General features: G+C 42.6%; 1 protein-coding gene and 1 pseudogene across 13 annotated transcripts in view; one reads left to right on the top strand and one right to left on the bottom strand.

The window, feature by feature from the left end:
- Carmil1 (capping protein regulator and myosin 1 linker 1) overlaps positions 1–24,715 on the bottom strand; it is a 305,246-nt gene that overhangs the window by 166,953 nt on the left and 113,578 nt on the right. For 12 of the 13 annotated variants that reach the window (XR_015439361.1, XR_015439362.1, XR_015439363.1 and 9 more), the window contains exons 3-5: positions 16,681–16,731; positions 11,838–11,897; positions 225–346 (exon numbers count right to left, since the gene is read on the bottom strand). Coding sequence is in view for 10 of the 13 variants with exons in the window: in XM_087181828.1 (XP_087037954.1) it covers positions 225–346; positions 11,838–11,897; positions 16,681–16,731 (233 nt within the window). In the remaining 3 variants the exon portion in view is untranslated. Of the gene's footprint in view, positions 1–224; positions 347–11,837; positions 11,898–16,680; positions 16,732–19,696; positions 20,167–24,715 lie in introns of those variants that run through there. The other variant, XM_087181835.1, reaches the window with a different exon arrangement.
- LOC106009606 (kinesin-associated protein 3 pseudogene) lies at positions 7,383–8,981 on the top strand (annotated as a pseudogene).

Genomic DNA, 24,715 nt, shown 5'->3' with positions numbered 1-24,715 from the left:
CTGTCAAGGCTCATTATCTCTCAAGTTTTTAATTAAGGCACAGCCCTTCAGAAAACCCCAGGTGTAAACACAAGATTTTGAGCTAGGACTTCATATTTACTGGTTAAGAAAAGAAGCTTGTCTGAAAGAGGAAGTCGGTAAAGGGGCAAGAGGAAGCATGCCTGCATTTGCCATTCTGAGGAAGAACAAGATCCTGGCCCTCTGCACCCCATTCTGGGACTCACACAGGTGAGAGGCCAGGGAAGATCTTCCGCAGGCAGGTGCCAATGTGTCCCAAGACATCGCTCACGTCCTCAGGCGATGCCATCTTCATGGAAATGTTGCACTTCTCTGTCTCCACAACCATCTGCAAGAATAGAGTCAGACACTTCTGAGTATACAGTCCAATTTCATCCATTCTCAATTTTAAATATTGTCACAAAGAAATGCACCAATGTAACAACAGCTTTCAAAGAAGCATTTCCTTAAAGTCCTCATTTAAATGTCTTCCTAATTCAAACCTAAAGAACTGTTAGGGCAGAGAGTGGAGGATGTCAGAAACATCTGGTAACTGAAGCACAGGTTTCTACAGGCCAAACTGGTAGATTCAAGAGATGTCCTTTGTGATCTGCTTCTCATCCACATTCAGACATGACTTCCGCCAAGACTTAGTCTTACAGTTTGTCTCATCCTTGCTCTCCAGTATATGACTAAGTCCTTTCATGAGTACCCGAACAACTACAAAAAAAGTGTTTTAAAGAAATCTCACAAGAGGTTTAAATGAAATATTAAAACCTTTTCCCTAAGAGCAAAATTTTAAAAATCAAGTACATACAAAAAAAATTTCAGACTTTCTAAGAAGAGGAAATATTTGTAAAGGATTATATTAAAGCAGCAGGGTTAAAAAAAGAAAAAGCTTTTGTGTTAGGCTTAATGCTAGACTGGATGTACAAAACTTACACACATAGAAATGTTTAGACTGAGGTCGCACACTGGTCCTATAAGTAAAAATCAACCTGAAAAGAGAGGGTAGGTCACAAAAGGGACAGCAGGTTGACACAAGACATATTTCACATAAAAAAGAATTAAGTTCTATCACTTTTTTAAAAAACTGTGCTATTATTTTGTCTCTACATGCAGTCCTTTTGCATTTTTGTGGCATCAAAATATCCTCCCCCACTTACTGCTTTTGTTATTTAATAGATACAAAAATAGGATGAGGGAATTATACATTATATGTGCAACTAACCAACTGAATTAATAAAGCAATTTGTACATTTTGCTTTAGATTTCCCTACAAACAAACTCAAAACAAGAATAATCTAAGTCTTTCAACATTTTAATGTTAAGAGAAAAACTAATGTTGGGCTGGGGATTTAGCTCAGTGGTTCCAGCGCCTGCCTCGCAAGCGCAAGGTCCCGAGTTTGATCCCCGGTACCGAAATAAAAAAGAAAAACTAATGCAAGACATTTGTCAAAACACCCAAATGGAATAAAAAGGCATCAGTGATAAGAGTCCTTAAAATGTCTTTTCTCATACCAAGCCCTGAAGGAATTTGCCAACAAGTATTTCATAAGTATCACCTCTGTGCTCAATTAGCTGTGTGGACAAAAGATGTGTTTTTAGTCCTAATTTTCAGAGTATTCTTCAAGTAAATAGAAAAGCCTTTAGAATTCATTCAGGTAAAGTTTGCCTCTATCTTCTAGTCCAAATGTGATCCAAGCAATATTCACCTGCAACCCAAGAAAAGCAGCAAGCATTTTGGTGCATGGCAGTGTTACAGTAGAAGGTGTTTACTAACCCACCCGCTGCTCCCATGAGGGGTCTTGAGTCAGCCTGTGTGCTGTCACCCTCTCATATCTGTGCATCTGCTGCATGTTTTCCAAAGCCAGATCATTTACGAGGCACCGTTGGGTCTGTGCTTAACACCCACCCCCAACCTTCCCATCCTGGATAATTACATTTTTCACTACAGTGTACTTTTACATTCTGCCCATCTAGTGCATCTAGTCAGTTCACAGTTTGGGTGTGAGTAATTAGTAATTAGCTTATTCTAATTCCACTTAATCTTAACACCTAATCATCCTTAATTGCACAGGATTGAATAGAATGACAGGGAGAAAAAAAGGTGACAGGTGGGCAAAGAAATGAGGCCCTCAAGCTCAACCTAACATGAAAGTGCTCACAAAGCCCTGCCTAAAATGTCAGCACCCTTGCATAATCTAAAGGGTGCACAAAGCCGTGGAGATGGGACCAACACTGAACAGTCTCGCCTGGGTCAAGGACTCCTGTCAAGCTGCCCTTCCTCCTCTTTCAGCTGGGAAACCAAACACTGGAAACACTCTTGCCTCTGAGACCCAGTAGGATATAACCCATGCCTGCTACACATTTAAAATGACAATCGGAATTATCAGCCCTAGTGTCTTATTTATGATTCCAATTTACCATACGATATCATCTTAAAATAGAACAATGGGATTAAAACTTTCTGAGCAACATTTTTTAAACTAAATCTCAGTGAGGAGATCTGTGAGGTGGTCTTCTTTCCTCCACAGAATTAGCCAGGGATGGCTTGCCAACATCACTCTACGACAGAACAATTACCCTTAGGATTTGGAAGCAAAAGTCACACAGGTGCCTAGCTGCACCGGAAACAGCTCAACAGTTCTGTAACTGTAGACTGGCTGCTGCGGGTCTCTGACTGACTGTGACAGCAACAGAAGATGGGACTCAGGGGCTTGGGATTTAGCTCAGTGGCTCCTCACCTGCCTTGCAAGTGCAAGGTTATGACTTTGATCCCCGGTATGAAAGAAAAGAAAAAAAAAAAAGATGGGACTCAGAAAATGCTGTGACAGTGACACCTGTAAAACAAGGCAGAGTCTCCCAGGTTTCGGCAAGGAGAAGGAAAAGAACAGTAACACAAGTCACATTTCACTAACTCAGTAACACACCTTTCCCTTCATTCACACACAGCGCACGGCAGTGTGTCCAGGCACTGTCTGCATTTACAAACTACAGCAATCATTAAAATAGCAACGATACAAACAATAAATACCAGAGGATGCTGGGAAATAATTCATAATCAGGTCAAACTGTGAGTGCTGGACACAGGCACTGTCATCCTTACGACTGTACATAAAATAAAATCAAAGGGAGAGATGTCAAGAGACCTGAGGTTACGGAGGTTAGAATCCAAAGGTGCACTTGATAAAATACAAATGTTCACCCTGAGTGTACAGAGTCCTGATATGTGTGTGTGTGTGTGTGTGTGTGTGATTCTCTCAGGCAACAGTAAAATCCACCAAACTGGGGCTGAGGCAGGCTCCTGCACACGTAGCTCCTCTGAACAGAGGGAACACACAAAGGACAGGACTACACCGTGTGATCAAAGTGATCCAGCAGCCACGTGGGAAAGTCAGTCTTGCTCTACCATGTCTTTCACATCATTAATTATCACAGTCAAACCCTATCTTGAATACAGCACTCTGCTCCCACTCTGAGCCCAAATCATGGTCAGAAACACCCCCAAATTTAGGCCAGCTAGAAGGTCCCGAGTTAAGTTGCAATGTAGCCATTTGCAAGCGATCATACACTCCGGCATCAATTCGTTTGACCATTTGGGCAAGCATATGTTGCTGTGATTTTGTTTTTTTTCCAAACTCCAGTTTCTGGAAAATGATGAATGTACAGCATGAAACCACAGTTCTAAGATGAACAGTGGAAAAGTTCCAAGGATTTATAGTAGTCTCTATTAACATAAAGTGACAGTGTTGACAGTTTCATTTAGGAACATTACCAACAAACCACACACACGCACTTTATAGTCTTCAGAACTAAAATAAAACAAAATAATAAAGATGAAAGCAAGAAATCAACAGGCTAGAAAATGGAAAAATCAATGACATCAAAGTAATCAATGAACCTGAAAACCAAGTCTTTGATAAAATTGATACCTTTCTGTTATGGTTCATATCTAGATGTCCTCCCAAATCCTCATGTGCTCACAAGTGGGACTTTTTGGAATGCCTAGATCATGGCTATGTGATACCTGATCATAGATGTGTAATACTGGATTGTGGGTGTATGATACTGGATCATGAATGTGTGATATTGGATCATGGGGGTGTGATGCTGGATCGTGAGCTTGTGATGCTGGATCACAGGTGACACTAGATTAGTCCACTGACTGGTTTAGCATAGTTCTCCATGTGGGTGATGGATTTACTGAAGAAGGAAGCCCCCACCCTGGGGATCAGTAGAACCAACCAACAGGCTTGTAGCGTGGATGGAATGAAAAGGGCAAGCAGAAGGAAGCTGCACTACTTCCTGTTCGCCATACCATGAGCTGTTTCTCCTCTGCTATGCACCTCTGTCATGCTACCCTGCCTTGGAACCAGCTGACTATGGACTGAAACCTCTACAAACTGTGAGCCAAAATGAACCTTTCCTCCTTTAATTTGTAGGTGTCAGGTATTTTGTCCCAGCAATGAGAAAGTAACTAAGATACTAAAGAGTGATAAGAAGTGGGTGACCAAATCATCAATATCAAGAATGATGTTATAAAAATATTAAAAGGATAATAAGTGAATATTAGGAGCAACTTTCATATTAATAAATTCCAAACTAATATGAAATAGACAACTTTCTTTAAAAAAAAAAACCCACCAAAGCTCACACAATAAGAAACCCATAAATAAGTCTATTAGGTATCTATTAGAGAATTGCTATTTGTAGTTAAAACCTTCCAATGTCACAGGCTGACATGGAGAACAGTGAGTTTTTCTCACAGCCCAGACAACTTCACTGGTAAATTCAATCAAACATTTAAGGAAGGATTAATACCATGTCCACATGAAAAAAACTGAAGTTGGACAACTTTCAATTCATGCTGTAAGACCATCATTACTCTAACACAAAAGTGCCAGACAAAAATATTGAAAAGAAAAAAGGAAACAACAAGCCAACAACCCTCACAAATATTAGTACAAAAGATCTGTCACGGGGCTTTAACACATGGAATCCAATAATGTATAAACCAAGTAGGGTATACTCTAGGAATGAAAGATTGATTTAATATTCAAAAACCAATAAATATAATTCAATTTTTAAAACAGGAAGGAAGGAGAGAAGAGGGAGAGAGGGAGGAAGACAGAGAGGGAGGGAGGGAGGGAGGGAGGGAGGGAGGGAGGGAGGGAGGCAGGGAGGCAGGGAGGCAGGCAGGGAGGCAGGGAGGGAGGGAGGGAGGGAGGGAGGGAGGCAGGGAGGCAGGGAGGCAGGGAGGCAGGGAGGCAGGGAGGCAGGGAGGCAGGGAGGCAGGGAGGCAGAGGGGCAGGCAGAGGGGCAGGCAGAGAGGCAGGCAGGCAGGCAGGCAGGCAGGCAGGCAGGCAGGCAAACAAGGAAGGTAATAGTAGATCATAAAACCATCTCAGTAGAAAAAAATTTTTGACAAAACTCCAACAATAATTTCCAATAAACTCTCACTGATCTAGGAATAGAAGGGAACTTCCTCAATTAGAAAACAGGCATTGGTTAAAAAAAATTGGGGGGGCCCAGGATTTAGCTCAGTGGTGCCATGCTGTCTCACAAGCGCAAGGTCCCAAGTTCAATCCCTGGTACCACAAAAAAAAATTTTTTTTTTTAAATAAAAAGCCTACAGCTAATATCATATTTGACAGTATAAGGGTGAAGGCTTTCCCTCAAAGGCTGGAAATAAGACAGGAATGTCTGCTCTTGCTACTTCTCTTTAGCATTATCCTGCAGGTGTAGTGCAGTTACGAAGATTTGATCTTCCCCTACTTATGAGCCAGTTAATTAGCCTTTTACATTTTCATGAACAATTGCAGAAAACAGGAGACGCCAACAGAAACCAACCAGGATTTCATCATTAAGGGCACACCAATGGGCATGCAACCGTGCCTGTGTGCACAGACCCCCCTCACACCTCACCCACTTCAAAGTCCAGAAGGTGACACAGAGGGACTCAGGTGAATACCTACACACACAGTGGGTGCTTGCAGGAGGGGAGCTCTGGAACCTGAGGCTTGGCTGGTTTCACAGCAAACAGTAAGCAAGACTGGTCTTCTGCAAAAGGGAAACATTCCATCATCCTACAGTACACCCATTACAAAATAATCCTGAGACAGACCCTAGGTAAAGAGCAGCCACAACCCTGAATAAGTTCTTGGCATGTCGAGCAAGACATTCAGGGGCAGGAGAGACCACAGCAGAGCATTTCCCAACACCAGAAAAGCAAGAAACAGGGATAAAAGATATCCATGTTGTAAACAAAAGGCATCCATATTCAAAAATGATGCTATCTCTGTAGAAAGAGATGGGACTTATTTATTAAAATACTAACAGAAATACTAAGTGAGAATAGCAACATGGCAGGGCACAGAATCGCTATTTAAAACTCAACTGTATTTCTAATATCAGCAAGAAACAATTCAGAGTTGCAACTTAACAATACCATTTATAAGGGCATCAAAAATATGAGCTACTTATGAATAACTCTGACAGAAGACCCACTAAAAACTTGCAACAAAATAGTGCTGAGAGATCACTAAGACCTAAATAAATGGATATACCATTTTCTTAAGTCAGAGGACTCAATATTAAGATGTTAATTCCCCCTAAAAATTGATCCAATATAATCCCCGTCAAAATTTCAACAGGCTTTATATAGAAACCAAGGTGATGCCAAAATTCATATGTAATTGCAAAGCACCTAGAATCACTGAAACAATTCTGAAAAAGGAAGAACAAAGTTGAAGGCTCCACACCATCTTATTTTAACTCTTAAAGCCAGTCATTGACAAGGGGAGGAAGCAGCACAGAGATGGGCAATTAGACCAAAGGGATAGGACTAAGACACTAATTCCTGATTAGACAGAAATACGGACATGTGATTCTCCATAAGGGAAAGAACCAGTTCAGGGACACAACGACAGTAAACAAATGGCACAGGGACACGTGGATGTACCATTCACATCTAAAAAACATTTAGCCAGATGTGCTGGCTCACACCTATAATCCCAGCACTTTGACACTGATCAGGCAGAAAGATCACAAGTTTAAATCCAGCCTGGGCAATTTAGCAATTTAGTGAGACACTGTCTCAAAATAAAAAATTTTTAAAGGGCGAGGGATATAGTTCATTGTGAAAGTTCAATTCCTAGTATTGCAAATAAATAAAAAATAAAATAACATTTAGATCTAAACATTGCTTTCTATACAAAAATTAGTTAAAAATGGATCATGGAGCACTGCCGCTGCCCTGCCTCGCTGGCCTCGGGAGTGTGGTTGCCTTTGGGTGAGGGTGCTTGACGGCCGGAAGTAGCTGCCGCCATGCAAGGGGAGGACGCCAGACACCTCAAAAGGAAAGTTAAAAGAGCTTCTCTCAATTTCATGGAGTAATCACTCACTATAAAATTGGAGCTCTGTGTATGAATATCATTGATCATGAGTTAAAAAGACATGAGCTTTGGCAAGAAGAACTTTCTAAGAAGAAGGCTATTGATGAAGACCTTGAAAACCAAACCCTGAAGAAAGATTATGAAAAAACCTTTAAAAAGTACCAGGGGCTTGTGGTAAAACAAGAACAGCTATTGAGAGTTGCTCTTTATTTGCTTCTGAATCTAGCTGAGGATACTCGTACAGAACTGAAGATGAGGAATAAGAACATAGTTCACATGTTGGTGAAGGCTCTTGATCGGGACAATTTTGAGCTGCTTATTCTAGTTGTAACATTCTTAAAGAAACTCAGCATTTTTATGGAGAATAAAAATGATATGGTGGAAATGGATATTGTTGAAAAACTGGTGAAACTGATACCATGTGAGCATGAAGATTTACTGAATATCACTCTCTAGCTTTTACTAAAACTGTCCTTTGACACAGGACTGAGGAAAAAGATGGTACAAGCTGGATTTCTTCCAAAACTCACTGCACTCCTAGGCAATGAAAACTACAAATAGCAATTTGTGTGCTTTACCACATAAGCATGGATGATCACTTTAAATCAATGTTTGCATACACTGACTGTACACCACAGCTAATGAAGATGCTCTTTGAATGTTCAGATGAACGAATTGACTTGGAACTCATTTCTCTCTGCATTAATCTTGCTGCTAACAAGAGGAATGTACAGCTGATCTGTGAAGGAAATGGGCTAAAGATGCTCATGAAAAGAGCTCTGAAGTTCAAGGATCCATTGCTGATGAAAATGATTAGAAACATTTCCCAGCATGATGGACCAACTAAAAATCTGTTTATTGATTATGTTGGGGATCTTGCAGCCCAGATCTCTAATGATGAAGAGGAGGAGTTTGTAATCAAGTGTTTGGGAACTCTGGCAAATTTGACCATTCCAGACTTGGACTGGGAACTGGTTCTTAAAGAGTACAAGATGGTTCCACACCTCAAGGATAAACTGAAACCAGGTGCTGCTGAAGATGACCTTGTTTTAGAAGTGGTTATAATGACTGGAACTGTATCTATGGATGACTCTTGTGCAGCATTGTTAGCTAAATCTGGAATAATGCCTGCCCTTATTGAATTGCTAAACGCTCAACAAGAAGATGATGAATTTGTGTGTCAGATAATTTATGTCTTCTACCAGATGGTTTTCCACCAAGCCACGAGAGATGTCATAATCAAGGAAACACAAGCTCCAGCATATCTCATAGATCTGATGCATGATAAAAATAATGAAATCCGAAAGGTCTGTGATAATACACTGGATATTATTGCAGAATATGATGATGAATGGGCAAAGAAAATTCAGAGGGAAAAGTTTTGCTGGCATAACTCTCAGTAGCTGGAGATGGTAGAGAGTCGTCAAATGGATGAGAGTGAGCAGTACTTGTACGGTGATGATCGAACTGAGCCATATATCCATGAAGGAGATATTCTAGAAAGATCTGACCTTTTCTACAGCCCAGATGGATTAATTGCCACTGAAGGAGCCATGAGTCCAGATTTCAATGACTATCACCTTCAGAATGGAGATATAGTTGGACAGCATTCATTTCCTGGCAGGTAAACAGTCTTCCAAAAAAATCTGATGTATGATGCTTCATTTTTGAAAAGCTAGAATTTTCTTCACTCATTTCTCTGTCTTTTTCATTAAAGGAAAAAATTCAGTCTTTTCAACGTGCATATTTTTAAATTAATTTATGAAATCACATTTGTATGTCTAAAAACTGGAGATCACAGATCTTAAAAATGTTTATCACTTTGGAAAATATGAACTGTCATTGCTCCTTGGCCTTTTGGCTAAGATCAAGTGTAGAAAATATGAACTGTCCATTGAAAAAGACAATGCTTTTGCCAAGTTAGTGAATATAGATTGTTTTTTGAGTACTCTCCAAAGCCAATACAATATGAGAATACAAGACACATATTTTACAACTATTTAAATACCACTATTTTATTTTTTTGGTACTGGGAATTGAACTCGGGTCCTTGCACTTGCGCAGCAGGTGGCAAAGCCACTGAACTAAATTCCCGGCCAATACCACTATTTTAAAAAGTTGATGCTTTGAATTACTTGAATACTTTTGTATCATAAATGGCATTCAAATAAAATATTTAAGGGAAAAAAAATGGACCATGTATGAAGATATATAACTTAACTCTTTAAAGATACAGAACATTCTGTGACTTGGGGTTGAACAAAGATCAAGCAATATGATAGCACAGCCATGGTCCATAAAATAAAATACTCACAAACAGGGCTTCATTAAAATTTAAGACTTCTGTGCTTTGAAAAACACTGTTAGGAGAATGCATAGTTGAGCACAGATAGGTAGAAAATACGTAGGAATCACACAGCTCAAAAATGGTTTCTATCTAGAATCTTATTTTAAAAACCTCTCAAATCTCAGTAAGACAACAAACAACCCAATTTTTAAAATGAAGAAAGATTTGAATGGTATTACACAAAAAAGATGTTGAGGAGTGCACAGATAAAAAGATCCAATATACTCAGTCATGAGGGAAATGCAAAATAAGCCACAATGAAAAAGCGCCATGTACCTACTATGAACCTATTAGAGTATTTTTCATGTTTTTGTTTTCCTTTTTCTTTTTGGTGCAGGGCTTCACATATGAGGCAAGTGCTCAACCTTTAAGCTACACACCCAATCCTAGCAATGGGTAAGTGGCTAAAATTAAAAAGACGGATCATAACACTGCTCGGAATGAGATAGTGGAACTAGAACCCTTGTATGTTGCAGGTCACAACGTAAAAGGGTTCAACCTGCTTTGGGAAATAGATTAGTAGTTCCTCCAAAAGTTAAACATGTACCTACTGACTGGAGTAGCATGGTTCTGGGTGAGGGCTGACTGAATTTACTGAAGATACAAGAACTACCATGGGTGTGGGTGGCATCAACCAATAAACTTGTAGCCTGGAGGGAATAAAAAGGGAAAGAGAGGCTCACTGCTGCTGCTGCTTTTTTCCTCCTACCCTGGCATGGACTGTTTCTCTTTGGCCATGCTCCTCTGCCATGCCACCCTGTCTTGCAACCAGCTGACTATAAACTGAAACCTTTACAAACTGTAAGCCAAAATAAGCCTTTGCTCCTTTAACTTATGGGTGGTGGGCACTTTGTCCAAGCAACAAGAAAATAACTAAGGCACTACCATTGCACTCTTTGGCATTTACCCATGAGAAATGAAAGCATATTTCCAATTAAAGATTTGTATATTCATAGCAGTTTTATTTGCCATAGACAAAAATGGAAGCAATCCAAATGTCCATCATCAGATGAATGGATAAACAAGCTGTGACAGTGTGATACAATGGAACACCACTCAGCACTATGGAGGAATGTACTACTAAGAAGCAACAAAACAAATCACTCATAAAATAACTAAACTGAATGAAAAAAGGCAGACAGGAAAGAGTGCATGCTTCATCCACATAAAATTTTAGAAAACACAAACTATTCTGTAGCAACAAAGAGCAGAAGCCTGAGGGGAGAAGGGTGTTTACTAAGGTGTACAAGGTAACTTTGGTGCAACTGAGTGTATTCAGTAGACATAGCCAAAAGTTATCAAATTTTATACTAGTTACTTATAGCTCAAAAAAAGCTGATATTTTAAAAATCTACATTTTCAGCACCAATATATGAAGATTATTACACTAAGAAAGAACTTATGGTGGGCTGGGGGCATAGGTCAGTGGCGCTGCACCTGCCTGGCAAGCACAAGGTCCCAAGTTCAATCCCTGGGAGGGGGAGCGGGAGGGGCAGGGGAGGAGGAGGAGGAGGAAGAAGAACTTATGGAGTGCTGTATATTAACTTTAAGTTTTAGTGTTACAATTTATTGTATAGGGCTGGAGTGTAGCTCAGTGGTAGAGCACTAGCCTAGCATGCAGAAAGCCCTGGAAGGTCATCTCAGCACTGCAGAAAACAAAAACAAAAACACACATTTGTTGCACAAAACCTCTAAGGAATAGTAACCATATTCCAATGGCCAGCTAACATAACAGCTAATTTGTTCTTCTCAGTTATGTGTTCTCCTTATGCCTCTCATTCTGAAAACTCTTATCTCCCCTCATCTTGTTTTTCAACTGTGTCTCAAGAAACATTTAATACCTAAACCAGAGCTGGGTATGGTGGCACATGCCTATCATCCCAGCCCTCTGGGAGGCTGATGTAGGAGGAGTGCAAGTTTGAGCCCAATCAGAGCAATTTATTAAAACACTGTCTCAAAATATCTGAAAAAGACAGAGGATATAGCTCAGTGAGAAGGGCGTGGGTTCAATCCCCAATACTGAGGGGAAATGGTGAAACCAGAACAACTCAGGACAGAGCAAGCGGCTCTGGCAGGTAGCACTCGCTCATACTCACCTGTGCTGGCTTGGTGCACACAACGCCATGAATCTCCAAGTAGCTGAAGGTCAACTCGAGCTGTAATGAGGGGAGAAGAGAAAACAGAGGCTTTTAAAGAGGATTTAAAAACACACAATTCAAGCTAAAAAAAAAAAAAATGCTGTAATTAAAAACAGCCATGTACTTTATTGCTGATGATACCTAGTACTCTATAAATGCAATGGAAAAAAAGTTGTTGAACTGAATTGTTTAGGAGATGATGACAAGAAAATGGATAGATATAATTTTTCAAGTATTTTCATTCCACATTCCCTGCATCTGCAGAGAGATGAGGAAACACAAATTGGGATTCTGTCAGCAATGGCCCAAGAACACCTCTAGAACCAAACTCAGAAGGGCCTTGGCTGTGCTCCCTGGCAGCATGGTGCACCAGGAACACTGGCAGGACACATCCTAGAGCAGAAAATCCCCAAATCTTCCTATTTTCAGGAAGTGGAAATAGAAAGAGAACTCCTCCTCATGACTCCCTCGGTCAGTTCACAGACCTCCCTGAAGAGCTACTGGGTGTGCGTTAGAATCCAAGAGGAATAGATGTGCAGCTCATCCTCCAACCATTATGTGCAGCCTTCAAGTGAGATACTTGGAAGCATTTTAAACTTATAAACATGATTTCATTAAGCACTCTTTGATGCAGTGTCAAACTTTTTGAGTTAACACATTCCTGCTGGCTTGAACCACTGGTGATACATGCATGACTGACCCATCAGGCAGTTTGTATCACCCAATGGGACTGTCCCATGCTGCTCAACAGGGCAGTCACGCATGCTGCACTGATGGTTCAGAGCTGCGCAGCAGGGAGACATATAAATTTTGGCCCTATCACGAACATGGTGAGCCCACAGGCTGGCCCTCTAGGGGCCAGTACAGGACCTCCAGTCCCCAGTGTAAGCCTCTGGGAGAACTACTATGAGACAAAGCAAAGCAACCAGAGGGCAGAAGTCTTCCAGATTATTATGTTTCTCATCCCTGCCCCCAGACAACTGTCTGAACCTTAAAGATTTTAGAGGAATTATTCTAAGTAATTTGCTTTTATCAACATTTAATATTTCATACATACTCTCTCTTGTGCACTCAGATTTCATTGCTATGTGAAATGTCTTTGATTAGAAACATCTGATACTGTAATTCTAACTGCTATCAACAGGTCTGGGAAAGAACCACAAGCCCCATGGGCACTGATCCAACAGGTGGGCACGGGTGCACACAGGTGTTCGAGCTCACAGCCTAACCTCTGTGACCACACAGCTGGCATCAGTGGGCAGTGCCAGGGATGGGAGCTGATACCTTAATCGATTAGGCTCAGGGAGGTTATCCAGAGGTCAACTAAGATGCTTCTACTGCACCTGAGGGCTTTCACTGAGATGGCAAAGCACTGGGCAGCCAGGTAAGACTGGTGACACTTCCACTAGGCCCTGGAGTACTTCGTTTGTTAAGCAAAAAGGGTTGACAGGGAAATTTGGGCAGAAGAAGAAGAATTTGTAAAGGTGTAGAGGCATTAAAAGAACTCAGATGAGATACAAACTGAAAGGAGTAGATCCCACAGTACTGGTGATCAATAAGCAATGAATGACTGACTCTGTGATCAGTCCAGTCCCAAGTTAATATTAGTAGTGTAGAAGGTAGTCTCTAAGGCAGCTTAAAAGGCATCTCTGTAAGGCTCAAATAATGTTCTCTGATCTCACCCATGGCTAGTTTTTATCAGGCCTTTGCTCCCAGTCCCCATAACTCATACTCCTCAACTCTAGCCCTTCCCTGAAGACAGTTCAAAGAATGCCACTAGATCAAGTTTACAGGGGGCCAGGGATTTAGCTCAGTGGTACCGCGCACCTGCCTTACAAGCTCAAGGGCCTGAGTTCTATCCCCTGTACCGCAAAAGAAAAAAAAAATTTACAGGTAAGAGGTAGCAGGGAGACTACTAAGGAAGCGGAGACAGATAGAAGCTGTGTGAAGAACTGACAATAGTTTTAAGTTTGATCAGCAGATATTACTGACTGATTAGATATCTGGAAAGAATTAACCAGGTCTACCAATAGCTCTCCACCAGGCTCTTGCTCACCAGACCCTGAACCTTACTTAGCAAGACAGTGCCCACCGCACAGGCAGCAGAGCACATCTCAATGCAACCCCCACTACTCTACAGCCCAAGCCTCAGGCCTGCAGCCAGACATAGAGGCCCTGTCATCTTTTGGGCCTGAGTCCCTGCCCCCACAGTTTCCTCCAGCACGCCCCTCCCCGCCCATACTCCCTCTCCCTGACACCCCATGCTCCTCCCAGACTGCCAACCCTTTGCCTAGCAGACATCAGGGGATCCTTCAGCCCATCTTGTCTACAAACCCTTCCCTGATCTGATACTTATCCAAGCACTGAAAGCAAAACTGGGGCTTTGGGAGGAGGAGGTGATGGTAAATCTCTATTTCTCCATCCAGGGTGTCTGCTTGAGATTAATTACCAAGATGTGCAAGTCTGTCTTGTGAATCTGACTACATATGGGCCCCATCTCACATACATACTGATAAGAAAGAGAACATGCTTAATTTTATATGGCTTTATACAAAATAAAGACATGTTAAGCACCCCCCTCCCAAAAAAAAGAGAAAGAGAGGACACCTAAGTCATACCAGTGCCCGTTTTCTATTCATGTTCTGAATATAATTCTTTCACCAGAAAGTCTACATACTGGCACTGGTCTTACTTCTCAGCCAAGACTCAGGCAAACACATAGAATCCAGCTTCTCTAAGGCAGGAAGCTTCCAGCAGACCACAACAGAAGAAAATCTCCTTTCTGTCTTGGGATGCCGACAATACCAGAAACAATGTTCGAATTTCCCTGGCCAGGGTGGTGAGAATTGTTATAAACACCACGGTGGAGCTAGGCCTTTGTTCAGTACCAGAGCAAGAAGGGGACAGAATAGGGCCACCTGGCAGGATAGCAACGACCTTCCAGGAAGGCAGTGCACCTTCTCGAGTCAGAATATTTTAAGCTAAGGCAGAAGCCTTGGCTATTTTCTCCACCCCACAGAATTTCCTTCTGCAATCAGTGTTTCACCAGTGGGATGATGCTTAATTCATTCCTTCCATCCTGCCTTTGGCTATTTTAATTATGGGCAGTTCAGGCCAACTTCACTGCCAGGATGATTGATTTCACTTGTAAGACATCATAAACAGGTTCATTTTATATCATCAAAAAAACCAGTCCAAATGTCTTTTTCCTCGGAGAAATTTCATTAGAGTTAAAAATGTGTGTGTTCTGAAAGAAAAAAGGCAGCAGGTACCTTAATTCTGTAACTACAAACCGAGGGAGCAAATCAACAGATTCCAAATTTTGAAAGATCCCTATTTAACACATAAGTACACATTCACAAAACAGAAGCTGTAGGGCACATCTGTAATCCTAGCACCCTGGGAGGCTGAGGCAACAGGATTATAGACATGAGGCCAGGGTAGGCAACTTAGTGAGATCCTGTCTCAACAGGCCTGGAGATGTACCTCACCTGCAAAGGCCCTGGGTTCAATCCCCAGTACAAGAGGGGGTTAAAAAGAAAACAGTGGGTGGGTGACTAAAAGCTAAATTTTAAGAACAAGAAAGGACTAAGAAAATGAGCAAATAACACTGTAGCCCAAGCATCTGAGCTCAGTAACTGCAAAAGCAGCTACCAAACCATACCCATTCCCTGAGCACTTGGTAGGCCAGGCAGCTTACCTCAGGAAAAGCAGGAAAAGTAGAATGTGGGGAACCAACTTCTTCCCTCCTACTCATGACTTGTGAGTCTTTCTGCACAGCAACTGTCCATCAAGGTTACCATGAGAATCACACAGGACAACATCTATATACACCTAGCTGACAACTTGCTGAGTTCTGGTAAGAACAGTGTGGCTAAGCAGGGGCTTTGCAGTCAGGCTTCCTTGACTAGTTATACATCTGTCACCTTCTAGGAAAGTGTGATCTTGGGCAAGTTAGTGAACCTTCCCATGCCTCAGTTTCCTCATCTGTAAAATGGGGAAAAATGATAGGACCCACTTCATGGTTCTCATAAGATTTTAAGGATTATTTACTAAAAGAGGTCTCAATAAATGTTACTTATACAATAGCTTTTTAGATACTACCATTCAGTCCACATCCTATAGAAATGATTGACCCTTTTGGTTGCCATAACAAAATAAGCCACTACTATGCCATTACTATGTACCCTCAGTTTTGATTTTAACAGGCACCTTGGAATGAGGGGCCTCTTGTGAAAACTGCTGAATGGACCTCTAAAGAGACTGAGCAACGCTGACCGCGTTCCTTTTCACAGGCAACACAGGGCACCGGGGAGGGCTGCAGGGCCACGAGGCAGTAACCCTCTCAAGAGTTATGAAGGTTATTTCCCACATAGCACAGCCTGAGTAAAACCTGCCATTACTAGACCAGAGGAAATCCAAAACGGAGTTGAAATAGTGGGAACCACGCCCTGGCTGAGAAGAAAAATGACACGGATATGGCGTTTTGGGGACAGAAAATACAAAATGCTTCTCTGCTTTTCTTGGGCCGCCCTTGCACAGGGGTGAAAAATAGGCATATTCACAACCTTTAGGGGCTCCTGGGGAGAAAGGAAAGTGTAGGGGTGGGAAGAGAACTCGACTCCTTAGCCCAGGTCACAGGTCTACACAGCTGAGATGAGAATGTGTGTTGTGCTGGAGTGCTTTTGAGTGTGTGAATGTGTACATGTGTGAGCATGTGTATGTGTGAGTGTACATGAGGAGAATGTGTGTGAATGAGCGTGTGAAAGACAGAGAGAGAGAAGGATGCTTGGCCACTTACCTTGGTGGGGATGCGTGCTGTCACCAGGAAAGCCCGGCATGACGTGAGCACCTGCAAAAAGAAGCAACAGCGTCACCTGAGGTGCCAACAATGGGCCTGGTGGCTCTGGGGTGACCCACAGGACTTCAAGGGATGGCTTGCCGGCCTCATAGAATTAGTTTCCCTTAGGAGGCCCTGCATCCAGGTCTGCACTGACCACAGCAGTCCTGAAATCTCAAGGAAGTCAGTGACCCCAAGGACCAACAGATAATTTCAGCTGAGTGAGCGAGACAGGTCTCTATGGGATTAAAATACAGGTATCTTACATATTCATCCAGCCCCTACTACATCACAGCAAACTTAAGGAAAAAGCCAAGCATTCATTCACACTCCTCCAATGACAACTGCCACCCACCTCTGCCCTCCTGTATGTATTCCACTCTCAGAAATTCAGCTGGGAATGTTTCTGTAATTCACAGGCAGCAGAAGCAGGCCATGTTTCTGAAAATCTTCCCTACTGTCCTTCTCAGCTGCGTCTCTCTGAGTCATAGATAATATTCATGGAAATTCCCTTTCTGACACTCAGCTAATAAAATGCACGTGGCCTTGGTGCCCCACGAGGCTACAGTGCCCTGTGGTCCAGCCGACGTCCCTGTAAATACACAGGGGCTGAACTGGATGTTTGGAATTGAGTAGGGTACTTGCACCCAGCCCTCACTGTTCAGCTTGCCATTCTGCAACTTGGGGTCCTGGTTCTCTGAGCTTTTGAAACAAAGAAAGGAGACTCCAATTCTTTGCAATTCCTCAGAGGTGCACTACTTCTTTGTTTTCCAAAGAACTTCTGTGTCACTAAATCCTTATGTAGCAAAAGAGACTCACATGCTAGTCCAAGAAGCTAGATTTGAACCAAACCTCAGACACTGTAAGTCAAGGCTCCCAGGAGTTAGAGGACTTATCCAAGATGGCAAAGCTTTACCCAGACCCAATCCAAGAGCATAACTGCTAATCCAAGCACAGAAGGTGAATCAGTGAGGGCACCTCAGTGACTGGCTTTATGCTCTCCACCATCTCCCAAACCCCAAGCAAAAAAGTTGGGTTTTCCTATGAAACACCTCAGTGAATAATCACAGGTCACCACTGTGGGGGACAACTCAAGTCATTATCATGAGACAGCAGACACAGGGCAGCTCCCCACTGTGGCTGGGGAGTGTGATACTGAGCAGGCGGGAAGGGCGGAGGGAAAACTCCAAAAGGACCCAGCCAGTTCCAGACCCTGTGCTCAAAGGCCTCAGTCACAGCTAAGCAGTCATTGAGGAGGGGCACTGACCTGGCCTCACTTTCACTGCTTGACCATGGAGGTGACATGCTCAGAAAGCCCGGTAACAAATGACTTCTGAAAGCGGAGTCACCTGTAGGTGTCTGTATTGAAATATGCCATACACAGGGAACCAAATTGCAGCTCTTCTCTCTACAGAAGGGTCCTTTCTCCCATCAAGGGCTTGGGGACGGGACTTTCCAGCAACAAGCATCAGAAAGGCAGGAAGTGTGGGAAGTACAGCTGGAATAGTGAGACAATCAGTGACATAATTCACAAGATTGTTGTTCAAAAAAAATAATGGGGGGCGGGGGTGAAACAAGGTCTCAGTATGTAGTTCAGGCTGCCCTTGAACTTACAACATAGCGCAGGCAGGCCTAGAACTCATGGCAATCCTCCTGCCTCAGCCTGAGTGTTGGGATTATAAACTTCCACCATTATGCCAGGTTCAGAAATTATTAAGAAATTAAAGATGATGAGAACAAAGCATAAGGGAGGATCAGGTCACTCCTGAGTTGGTAACCTGTGCCCTGTGTAGACTGCAGGTCATGATGCTGTCTCTGAGCAGGGGCCGCCTGTGGAGAACCCTGCATGCCATGAATGGACAAGCACCTGTGAATGCACAGACACTGAATCCTCAAGGCCACTGTATTCAATATCATTACTCTCCCCATGGCACAGATCAGTAAACTGAGCCACAGTAATGACACTCCCTCAATGTCATACATTAGGGCTAAAAGAAGAACCACTTCATCTATTAACTCCAAAGCTGATGTTTTTGTTACTGCTGCTGTTTTTCTGTTTTTGCAGTACTGAGGACTGAATGCAGGGCCTTCACACTAAGCTACATCCTCTGCCTGTTTTTTATTTTGAGACAAGACCTCGATAAACGGTTCAGGCTGGGCTTGAACTTGTGATCCTCCTTCCTTAGCCTCCCAGAGTGCTGGGATTACAGGCATGTGCCACCACACCCAAGGAAAGCCTTTGTTCTTAACTACTAAGCTAGGTTTACGGGTAGGAGCCGGTGGGAAAGGACACTCCAATACAGTCTGTGACTGGGAGTGACCTGTAATGAGCACCTTCCTTAATATTCCTACAGCCAATTTTTAACATTCTCTCTTCAAACCCAAGTATGTCCTGGAGTGCTAAACTCTCCTCTTGTTGCTAATCAACCACTGGCTAAAACAGTAGCACTCAGAAAACTGAGAGCCCGGAGGCCTTTTGGGAAAGGGAATGAGGAATCTTGTTCCACCAGATGCAAGAGGCCAGATAGTAATACAGTGGAATTTAGAAGGGAGATAAAGGGCACCAGACCAGGTGTGGTCACTTTGCCATCTGCTTGTGCTGGGGAAGCAGGCTACCAATGACTGAGTTTCAAGCTCCAGACACATCTTACAGGGTAAAGAACACAGCCTGTGCTCCACCAAACACTAGAGTCCTCTGTTTGAGCTCAGCCCCAGGATATGACCTGTCTTTCAAATACTGTTGCTGCCTTACGGAAACAGAAAAAAATAAAATAAGAAAGTAATACTGACAGACTTGATCACCAGCATGGCTACAGGAAGCCAGACTCCTTTCCTCACCCTCTCTCCCTCATTACTTACAAACCAGCACATGATCTCCCCGCCCCCTCTCTCTCCCTCATCAATCCCTGATCTAAGAATCTCAAGTCCACGGAATCTCTGTATAGAAATGAAGTCATAGCCAAATCAGGAAACTTACATGCCGACGGTCCGAAGATCACCTGGTTAAGACCTAAAACCCCAGCTGAGAGCAGGTCCAGAGAAACTCAACCCTCAGCCAGCTGCCAGCTCCCACAGAGCAGGACTGAGCCTGCCCCTGCCCCACTCCAGTACAGTCTCCTCCTCCTCTCCTCAGAGCTTCAGGGAGGCTCAGAGCCAAAGCCCCATGCAGGAACTGGTCGGCTCTCCAGTGTTCAGAAAAGTACATTTAGCTCTGAGAACTGTTCCTGAAATATCCACCCAATTCTTGCTTCATGCACCATCTTAACAGGTCTGCATAAATCACTTGGATTAATCCTCACTGCACCCCATTTTAAGATGAGGACGCGGGGGAACACAGAGATAAGATGACTTGCACAGGTCAAACAGAAAGCACGTGAAAGACCAGGGGCTCGAACATACAGATCCTGCTCCTGAGATGGGGCTCCCAATGACACTGGCTCTCAAATCTCACCTTTCCAGGAGCCAGAGCCCACAGTAATCTGCAGCATGGGAACACAGACCAGTCAGAGAACTGTAAAGCCACAGGGAGAAGTGAACAGATGCAAGGATCACCAGTAGGAGGAGGGATGTTGGAGCATCATAAGGAAAAGAATCTCTTCTCACTGGTAGGTTGTCTGCCTGCCTGTGTGTCTGTCGGATCTCCTACTGGCCTCTGTCACTGCCTGTGGTCTCTGTCTTTGTTTCTGCCTACCTGAGTCTTCAGTACCTCTCTCCCCTGTGTCTCCCCTCACAGTTCCTCCACTCTTCCTCAGGCCCCTCTCTGCTGTGGCTGCCCCAACCTTCCCTGACTGGCCCCATCTCTCTTCCTCCCTCTGGTGCCTCACCCTGCCTTAACTCTGACCTCTGCTCCTGGCCTCTACTCTGTACAAATCACTGCAGAGCCTGGATTTTATTTCTACCTTTTTTTTTTTCGTATTAAATTCTTTTATTGGTACATTGTAGGCATACAACACAATTACATTTCTCATTGGGAATTGTACCTTTACATAATGCATCTTGGTTCTTATTTTTTCCCCATTCCTAGCCCTCCCTTCACCCCCTCCACCCTTCCCTATTTACAAAGACTTTATTTCCATTTTTTCCATTTCTCATCATTTTTCCTTCTCCTTCTTTCCTTTCCCCTGCCCCTCCCACTATCCCTACCCCTTTGGACCTTTTCTTCCTATTTTGCATTATCGGTTATTCATTCTAATCATTGGTACATTTTAGGTATACAATATAATGACATTCATCATTGCAAGTTTGCACGTTTACATAGTCTCTCTTGGTTCTTATTTTTCACCCTTGCCCAGCCCTCCCTTCAACCCCTCCAGTCCTCCCTATTTACAAAGATTTTGTTCCTATTTTTCCATTTTCTCATATTAATCCCATTCCCTTCTATCCTTTCCCCTAGCCCTCCCACTTCCTTCCCCTTTGCCTCTTTTCTTCCTATTTCACATTACCTATTATACATTTAGTCCTTATTTACACTTTCAGTTTCTCACACCAGAGAAACTATTCGGTATTTACACATGTGGGTCCTATTTATTTCACTTAAGAGTATCACCTCACTGTGCATCCACTTAGCTATAAATGTCTCTAATTTCTCATTTTTTATGGCTGAGTAGTACTCCATTTTATTTAAAAAAACCCACATTCTCTTTATCTAGTCTCCAGTTGATGGGCATTTGGGCTGTTTCCAAGTTTTAGCTATCACAAACTGTGCTGCTATGAACATGGGTGCACATATATCACTGTGGTGTGATTCTTTTAATTCTTTGGGGAAGATCCCCAGCAGTGGAATAGTGGGGTCAAATGAGACTTCCAGTCCTAGTTCTTTGAGGTAGCTCCATACTGATTTCCACAGTGCTTGCACCAGTCTACACTCCCACCAGCAGTGGAGCAGGGTTCCTCTTTCCCCACAGCCCCGCCAGCATTTGTTATTGGTTGATTTCATGATAGCAGCCATTCTTTCTGGAGTGAGGTAGAATCTCAGCATTGTTTTCATTTGCATCTCTCGAATGACCAGTGACGCTGAACATTTTTTCATGTATTTATTTGCTATTTCTACTTCTTTGAGACATGTCTGTTCATTTCAGATGCCCATTTTTGGATTGGGCCTTTAAATCTGGGAGGTCTGATCTTTTTAAGTTCTTTATAGATTCGAGATAGTAGACCTTTGTCTGAGGAAGAGCAGGTGAAGATTTTTTCCCACATTGTGGGTTGTCTCTTCACACTGCTGGTGGTTTCTCTTGCTGTGCAGAAGCTTTTTAATAAGAAGAGATCCCATTTGTTGATTGTTTGTGCTACTTCACGGGCAACTGAGGTTTTCTTCATAAAATCTTTTCCTACACCAATGTCTTCAAGGGTTCTACCTAACCTCTGTTCCAACTGGTTCAGAGTTTCTATTTTAATATTTAGATCCTTAATCCGTTTTGATTTTAGTTTAGTGCATGGTGAGAGATATAGGTCTAGTTTTAATCTTTGGCAAGTTGAAGCCCAATTTTTCCAGCACCATTTATTAAAGAGGCTATCTTTCCTCCAGTGAGGGTGTTTGGCTCCTTTGTAGAAGATGAGATGGCTGAGTGTGTCTGGCGTTGTTTCTGCATCTTCTAATCTGTTCCACTGGTCCTCAGGTCTGTTTCTTTGCCAGTAGCATGCTGTTTTTATCACAGTAGCTTTGTAGTATAGTTGCAGGTTGGGGATTGTGATACCCCCTGCCATGTCTCTGTTACCTAGAATTGCTTTTGCTATTCTGGGTCTCTTCTTGTTCCAAATGAATTTTTGGATTGTTTTCTCGAGATCTATGAAGTATGCTGCTGGGATCTCAATTGGAATTGCATTAAATCTATATAGCAGTTTTGGAAGTATGGCCATTTTCACTATATCAATCCTTCCTACCCAGAAGCAGGGGATGTCTGTCCATTTTCTGATATCATCTTCAATCTCTCTTTTCAGAGTGCCATAGTTTTCAGAGAAGAGGTCTTTGATTTCTTTCGTTAGGATGATTCCTAGGTATTTCAGTTTTTTGGATGCTATTGTGAAAGGAATTATTTGCCCTATTTCTCTCTCAGTGAGTCGGTCATTGGTGTAGAGGAAAGCTATTGATTTTTGTGTGTTGACCTTGTAACCAGCTACTTGACTGAATTTGGTTATTAAGTCTAGAAGACTTTTGGTGGAGTTCTTGGGGTCTTCTATATAGAGTATCATGTCATATTTCTACCTTTTGAAAAACAATAGACACCAATTACAGAAGAAATCCTACATTCTGGAAGAGTATTTCATCTGTAACACAATCACAGAGAAAAGTGAATAAAACACAAACTAAAAAAAAAAAAATCACAAAACACTTTGACACTGTTGTAGCACAAGCACATGGGTAATTATGTGATTACCAGGTCCCCTGTGTGAATTTAACTGATAAGTCTTTAACCTCCACTCGTGCACCCAAACACCTGAAATAGTGCAGCAGTCAGCAGGATAAGCCAGGCTGGCCTTTCCACCCCAATAACACCCCTCTCAACCAGCCAGGGACCTGCGTTCTTCTCCTGCCCTTCCTCTCCGGCCACCACCAGAGGGGTGTTCCCGAGGTCACTGATGGGGGATTACTGAGGTCAATATAAACAAAACAAAGGAAAAAAAATCTCCAAATGTTTGTATGGATTCCCCTCTGGGTAGAGACCAACATGTTGGCCACATGCAAGTGCATCAAGTTCTCTAGGTGATCATCTCTGCCCTTACCCCAGTAGCAACAAAGCTCCCAATCTGTGACCCTCTATGTCAACTCCTTGTCTTCAAAAGCATTTCAAAGGCAGGGTAAGTACATCTGTCCTCTGCAAACTGGACACAGGCTAAAATGATTTGTTTAAAAAGAGACAGATCTATGAGGGAGCCCAGACTTTAAAAGACAGATAAGCCACAAAAGTGTTGCGGTGGCTGGTCCCATTTCTAGTGGCCAGCTAGAGTCCAAAGTCCAAACGCATGGATGGAGGGATCTTAGAATATCTATAACAGGGTTTAGTAAAATAGGGGAAATCATCCAAAGTCACCCCACCATATTCCAGGTCTGCACACTTGGATGCATAATAGTATAGTGATATTTTTAAGTGGAAATGAAAACTACAAACGCTACTAGTCCAAGCAGAATTGTGCATCTTGTTCTATCTATGCAAACTAAGCTGATAAATTTCGATTATACCAGGAACCCTAATCAACTCAGCCACTCAAGTTCCCTGGCTGGCTCTAAACTGCCCTAGGATTTGGGGCCCCACAGGATGTGCAGTGAATAGTACTGATTCTAGTATATGTGTTGCCAAAGCGAGCACCATAGTACAGATTCTAGCAGAATGGGAGGAAACCACACCAGAAACTCCACTCAGATTCCCAATGGATGAGCACCAGGGTAGTATGCAGACTGCTTGTGGGATAACCAACTCTTCCATTTGCCCCGGACCCTGCCAGTTTGGGCACAGAGAATCCTGCATTCCAGGAAACCGGGACTACTGGTCCTTCTTCTTGCTGGGATTTGGATATCAGGAAGGTGGATTTAAATTCTTTTCTGCTACTATCTAACTGTACATACTTGAGCAAGTTAGTTAACTTCCAGCAAGTTACAGATTGCAGGGCACTACAGAGGAACAACCTGTGGCCTCCAACAAGAGGGCCCCAAACAAGAACATCCCTTCCCTAGGACTCTTACGTGGTGAGGAGTTAAGGAAAAGGCAAACACAGATGAAACCCTAGCCCAGCACCTAGCATTTCTTTGCTAGATACAAGCTCTTAACATAACTTGAAGAATAACATCTTTGATTTAGAGTCCTGAAGTAAAACTAAGCAATCATACCTATTGGATTTTCAAATACCAGTTTTTGTCAACAAAACAAAGCAAATAACAAAAACCACAAAGACAATGAGATATCTCCTAGGAGGAGATTTTTCTATTCAGTACACATTTTTTTGACATTGAAGGAAAAGGATTTTCTTGCAAAATTTTAAAAATAAATAAACAAACAAACAA

Source organism: Heterocephalus glaber, unplaced genomic scaffold (genome assembly GCF_053883595.1).
Source record: "Heterocephalus glaber isolate CG9 unplaced genomic scaffold, H.glaber_assembly_v1.0 deba00001472, whole genome shotgun sequence".
Lineage (NCBI taxonomy): Eukaryota > Metazoa > Chordata > Mammalia > Rodentia > Bathyergidae > Heterocephalus > Heterocephalus glaber.
This window is presented reverse-complemented; position numbering and strand designations above follow the sequence as displayed.